This window comes from Hordeum vulgare, chromosome 6H (assembly GCF_904849725.1).
Source record: "Hordeum vulgare subsp. vulgare chromosome 6H, MorexV3_pseudomolecules_assembly, whole genome shotgun sequence".
Lineage (NCBI taxonomy): Eukaryota > Viridiplantae > Streptophyta > Magnoliopsida > Poales > Poaceae > Hordeum > Hordeum vulgare.
In genome coordinates, this window is record NC_058523.1 from 328880969 (window position 1) to 328887000 (window position 6032).

General features: G+C 48.8%; 1 protein-coding gene across 1 annotated transcript; it reads left to right on the forward strand.

Annotated features, from left to right (window-relative positions):
* Positions 1-410: 410 nt before the first annotated feature.
* On the forward strand, positions 411-3149 carry LOC123404515 (BTB/POZ domain-containing protein At1g67900). Its single transcript, XM_045098445.1, has 4 exons — positions 411-691; positions 777-846; positions 1074-2294; positions 2434-3149. The coding sequence occupies exons 1-4, from the start codon at positions 630-632 to the stop codon at positions 2962-2964; spliced, it is 1884 nt and encodes a 627-aa protein (XP_044954380.1). The 5' UTR covers positions 411-629; the 3' UTR covers positions 2965-3149.
* Positions 3150-6032: the final 2883 nt, after the last annotated feature.

Genomic DNA, 6032 nt, shown 5'->3' on the forward strand with positions numbered 1-6032 from the left:
ACGCCTAACGGCGTCGCCGTCCTGCGCTCGCTCACCCCGACGCAGAGACTCTAAAAGATCTGTCGTGCGTAGCACCTGCCGAACAGGCATGACACAACGTAGCACCCGTCGACCAGGCATGACTTGACATCTCCATCAAAGCTGAGTTTAAGACGAAGCCGTTCCACCTCCTGCCTCTGTCTTATAGCGTTGCTTCACAAATGATGCTTTTAAAAGAGAAAGGACACCTTTATGTCGTCACGTGTGATAAGTATGGGCACACCAATTTTAAGAGGGTCGCATACCAGCATCATCATGAAATAGAATGGCAAACCAAACAGTATGTGTGCGCATAGTTGGACTGCATATTCCTGTCCCCTCCCTCTGATAAAATCAAATCAAATAAAATCCGACGACACCTCGAATTAGGGGGATACTGAATCTGAGGAAGGTTTCTCTCTCTTCCCTCCAACCACTTACTTGGGCATGATATAAGTAGAGCCACCATGTCTCCAGGCCACGGCTCACACAAAGTTAGCACTCATCCTCACTCGCCTGCTGGTGGTTATAACCAACCAACCAACCAACCAATCTCCTCCTCTCACTCGAAGTTTCACAACCCCCCTACCTCTGTTTAGTACTCGGCCACCATGAAGTTTATGAAACTTGGCAATAGGCCCGACACCTTCTTCTCCCCCTCCGACTCCGAGAGGTGCCGATCCTGATTTCCTGCGATCTCTGTCAGTTGGTTTCTTGTCCGAGTTTTGTGCCTAATTCCGCGCTTCTTTCTGCTCCAGGTCCGTGTATACGGAGGTGGCCACTGACCTGCAGATCCTGGTGGGCAAATGCCTCTATCATCTCCACAAGGTAATGGACCATCCAATCCAAGAACCAGATTCTTTCATCTCTTTCTGTCTCTATGTGATTCGGCAAGAAATGAATGTTTTTCTGCGCATGTTACGATCGCGGGCAAGCTCTGATTGTTTCTCTAATCTTAGCTTGCATTGTCATGCAAGAATTGTTTTCGTGGAATGAATTTCTTATCAATTGGATCCTATTCCTGACAAGATCGCTTGTTTATTCGATCCGCACAGTTTCCCCTGCTCTCGAAATGCCTGCTTCTGCAAGCGCTCTGTGCCGAGTCCGGCTGCGGCGGCGACGGCGACCTCATCGAGCTCGCGGGCTTCCCGGGCGGCGCCGAGGCGTTCGAGGTCTGCGCCAAGTTCTGCTACGGCATCACAATCACCGTCAGCGCACGCAACCTCGTCCCGCTCCGCTGCGCGGCCACTCACCTCGGCATGTCCGAGGCCGCCGACCGCGGCAACCTCGTGGCAAAGCTCGACTCCTTCCTCGCCTCTTGCCTTCTCCGCCGCTGGAAGGACGCGCTCGCCGTGCTCCACTCAACACGCCACAACGTGCCGCTATGCGAGGAGCTCGGCCTCACCTCCCGCTGCGTGAACGCCGTCGCCGACCTCATCGCGAACCCTGCCGCCGCCGTTATCCCCGCCAAGTCCACGTCCGCGTCGCCCTGGTGGGCGCACGACATCGCAGAGCTCGGCGTTGACATGTTCTGGCGTATCATGGTGGCCGTGAAATCGACGGGCGCCGTCAACGAGAAGACCATCGGCGACGCGCTCAAGACGTACGCGCGCCGGTGGCTGCCCAACGTTGCCAAGGACGGGCTCGCCGCGGAGCAACCGTTCGACGACGCCGCCGGCGCCAGCGTGAAGCAGATCAGCACGAGGCATCGCCTCCTCCTGGAGAAGATCGTGAGCCTTCTCCCGGTGGACAAGGACGCCGTCTCCTGCGCGTTCCTCCTCAAGCTCCTCAAGGCGGCCAACATCCTGAGCGCGTCCGCCGCGTCCAAGGCAGAGCTGGTGAGGCGGGTGGCATGGCAGCTCGAGGAGGCGAGCGTTAGCGACCTTCTCATCCCGTCAGTGTCCTGCATGAGTGACATGCTGTACGACGTGGACGCCGTGGCGGCCATCCTCCACGAGTTCACACTGCGGCACGCGGCGGCCACCGCGCCGGCGAGGAGCCCCGACGACAACAGCCCGGCACGGTCGGACGGGCACCGGCGGTCGCGGTCCGACGAGAGCGTGGGTTTCGACGGCGCGCGTCGGTCGTCGTCGGCCGCGCCGGTGTCGCAGTACGCGTTGGCGAGGGTGGGCAGGCTAGCGGACGCGTTCCTGATGGAGGTGGCCAAGGATCCCCACCTGCCCGTGGAGAAGCTGCTCGCAATTGCTGAGGCCGTGCCTGACAGTGCTCGGCCGGAGCACGACGGGCTCTACAAAGTCGTCCACTCGTACCTCAAGGTGATTTCATTTTTCCAATCCTCAAATTCCTTGTGTCGCTGACCTACGTGGAAGTTGGAGTACGTACCAAGTAGAGTACTCCTAGTAGTTTTTCAACTCTTCTGCGCATAAACAATTTCTTTGTGTACGTACATTGCAGGCGCATCCGGAGATGAGCAAGAGCGCAAGAAAGCGGCTGTGCCGGGTGCTGAACTGCCGGAAGCTGTCGGAGAAGGCGTGCTCGCACGCGGCGCAGAACGAGCTCCTCCCTCTCCGCGTCGTGGTGCAGGTGCTCTTCTTCGAGCACGCGCGGGCGGCGGCGCTGTCGGGCGCGCCCGTCGCCGGCGAGCTGCCGAGCAACATCAAGGCGCTGCTGTCAAAGTCCGGGTCGGAGGAGGACGACGCCGACCGGGTCGACGAGCAGCGGCTCCGCGCCCTGGCGTCGGGCGCGTCCCCGGGGGACGACTGGAGCGTGGAGGGGCTCCGGCGCGCGGCGTCCAAGATCGCCACGCTGCGCATGAAGATGGAGGAGGAGGATGAAGACGACGACGAGTTCGTGCGCAAGGCCGGGCTGTCGCGCAGCGCGTCGCTGCGGTTCAGGGCCTTCTGCGCTATGCCGGCGGGGAACCCGAAGCGGATGCTCAGCAAGCTGTGGCCGCTGGGAAGAAGCGTCACCGCCGACCGGCATTAGCAGCCAGCCATTAGGTTTTTGTAATTGCTTCTTTTCTGTCTCATATTTTTGTTGGCTTGTCTACCTTGCCCAAGGCCCAAGGTTGTTTCTCTTGCCTCATCTGTTGCAGTTTTGAGGCTGAGTGTACCTTCGTGTAGCTGTGATCATGCATAATTTTGTTAAAATAAAAATAAATCAAATAGGAACTGGACAGCTTACTTCCATATACATAGTATATGATTTTTTCGAGAATTATCAACTCCATCGAGTGGTAACGTTTAACAAAACATGGTCATGATGATAGCCGTTTCGAGTCCTCTTAGATAGTACGTACGTCCAAAAAAGAGGCCATCCATCACCAAGCACTATATATCTTCTTTTTCTGTACTACTCCCTCCGTCTCAAAATAAATGTCTCAACTTTATACTAACTCTAGTACAAAGTTATACTAAGCTTAAGACAGTTATTTTGGAACGGAGGGAGCATAATATAATTGCCACCCACTTGGCAAAGAATTGCATCTAGAAGAGTTAAAAAGAAAAGTGAACAAGGATGATAAATTCCATGGGAGAATCAAATGCACCCAAGATAATAATAAATTTCTGCCCTTTCAACCTGAAAGATCCTCTTTGTTAGGTCTGCTATGTGCGCCCCGCCCCGCATGATGATGATGGGATGATGAGACCTCACCTCAGCTCCAAATGTTTGGTCAGCAACCACTGAGCCAGCAACAACAGATCAGCATGGGCTGCCCTAATTTTCTAGGCGCCTATGATGGCCGACCCTCAGCTTCTTGCTCATCAGTGGCAACGGGGGCAGGCTCATCTACCCCAGGCCCCGGTGGTGCTTCACAATTCAGAGCCTATGTCGTGTCCTGAAGAAATTTCTTCGCTAGGGTACACAAGGCGCAACATCTACCGATTTGCTATTATTCATCTTTTGCGACGTGTCTGAAATTGTCTAGAGATTCATCATTGGGTTTCTTTCCCTACAAATGTCACATCTTAATTGTTGTCAATTCTGATTACTTAGTGGAGAAAATTGTGTCACGCTCAATTTTTGAATGCCTATCGCTTCCCATCACTTTAATATGTTTATGTTTTGGTAAATAATTTTTTAGTGAGTTATTATAGCTTAATCGATTTTTCTTACAAAGGTCATTTTGTTAACTGATAGTATAGTATGAGGGATAAGTAGGATGCATACAATCAATATGAACTTACACACATTGAAGAAATGAAACGTTGTTAACGGTAAAGCCGTAGACGGTCAAAACCATGCCTACGGCATGGAGGGCAGAGAGATTATCGGTAGACTATGCCTTCGTCCATGTGGGATAAAATATGAGTGGCCACCTACTTTGAACGCGTCGACACAGCCGTAAACAACCATCGGTACTCTGATCGATGTATAGTGGATGGTAGATAACATGCCAATGAGATGAAATTTTATCAATAAACCATATCGTTTTTACCAAAATTTTAAGCAATTTCTATTTTCGTGTCCCTCGTTTCTTAGTTGTGCTTAGTTTTGCCCAAACCAACTAACTTTGCTCTCTTTTGCCCTCCCCCCTTTATCACCTGTTCAGAAAAGGCCAAACGTAGCGCCACCGTCCAGTCAAAGCCTTTGATCGTTACCTCCTGACTAGTCGGCCGGCACATCCTGGCATGTGGGGCAACATACCTCCTCCCATTTCGAATTACATTTTTCATAAAGAAAGGAAATCGTCTTCATGTTTAATATACTCATACCAGAATTGAGAGTCACCTTGTTTATGTTTTATCTCAGTCAAGCCCATGATTTTCAAATATTTATTATATAACAGCTCATGTCAAAGCTCATCGGTACTAAATAACTTCCACCATCATTTACAAAGCAAGACCTTGTTCATGAAAGCTAAATTTTGGATCCTTAGACCTCCCATGTCTTTGGGTCTACACACCTCATGCCATTTAACTAAATTATATTTTTTTCTTGCCTCCATCTTATTTCCATAGCCGTCTATTTCTAAAAAAGAGCCATCCTCTTATTGTCCCCAACAAGGAGCCCATAGAAGGACATCATGAAGTAAGGGATGCCAGTTAGTAAGGACTAGATTAGACTTACTCTCGCTGGACTAGCAAGGAACCTCCCTTGTCAATTACTACATTTATTTTCCATTTTCTCCCCAACTATAATTATTTAGGAATGGAGGGGGTATTATTTATTATTCTCTTCTTATCAATAGGTAGACCCTAGGAATCTCATAGGTAGAGACCCCACATGGCAGGTGAAAAACTCAGAAAACCCCTCAACTCTGTTAATAGCATCTCAAAACAAAACCAACTCACTTTGTAAAAAATAATTTTTAGTCCTAACATTTGTCAAAAAGGATAGTATAAATTTGAGAGTGTGTGCATTATAATAATCATATTGAAAAAGAAAATTAGTTCATCATCATATTTTACATATTGATTTCATTATCGATATGGTCAACCAACAATCCTTTAACAAGCCCAATCACTCTAAATTTATCCATTAACATAGGTAAAGCATCTACAACTAAATAAAAAATAAGAGGAGGGATGGAGTCCGCTTTCCCCAAAGCTTTGTGAGTAGGGCAGTATGGCCCTAAATTCTCATTTACTTATATATAGACTTTGCCCTCAATTAATGGTACGGACAACCAGCCAATCTAATTCTCTCAGAAACCTATAAATTCGAGCATTTTTAAAACAAAAGGCCATTTAACTTTTTCATAATCATTTTCAAAATGTACCTTAAAAGTAATGCATTTTGTTTTTTCATGATGGATATTATTCAAAGCCTCATGCAAAATGAGAACCCACCTCCATACTGTATCTCCCTTCAACAAAGGCAGTTTGTATTGGTGAAATTACCTCACTAGACACCCCATTAAGTATGTTCATAAGAACTTTGGAAAAAATGAAAATCACATTCAGAAAGCATATAGGCCTGAATTTTTGAATTTGATTTACATCTTTAGTTTTAGGGAGTAAAGTGGCACTTCCATAATTTAGCATATATTTGCCCGATCTTCGAGCATGGAAGTCACCAAACAGTGCTTTAATATCATGTTTAACCACCTC

What these genes read in the sequence shown, in the direction of transcription:
- LOC123404515 (XM_045098445.1), top strand. Translation starts at nt 630, where the DNA reads ATGAAGTTTATGAAACTTGGCAATAGGCCCGACACCTTCTTCTCCCCC. An exon ending in TCCCCCTCCGACTCCGAGAG is followed by an intron (nt 692 to 776) that starts GTGCCGATCCTG and finishes TTTCTGCTCCAG; the next exon opens with GTCCGTGTATACGGAGGTGG. An exon ending in GCCTCTATCATCTCCACAAG is followed by an intron (nt 847 to 1,073) that starts GTAATGGACCAT and finishes CGATCCGCACAG; the next exon opens with TTTCCCCTGCTCTCGAAATG.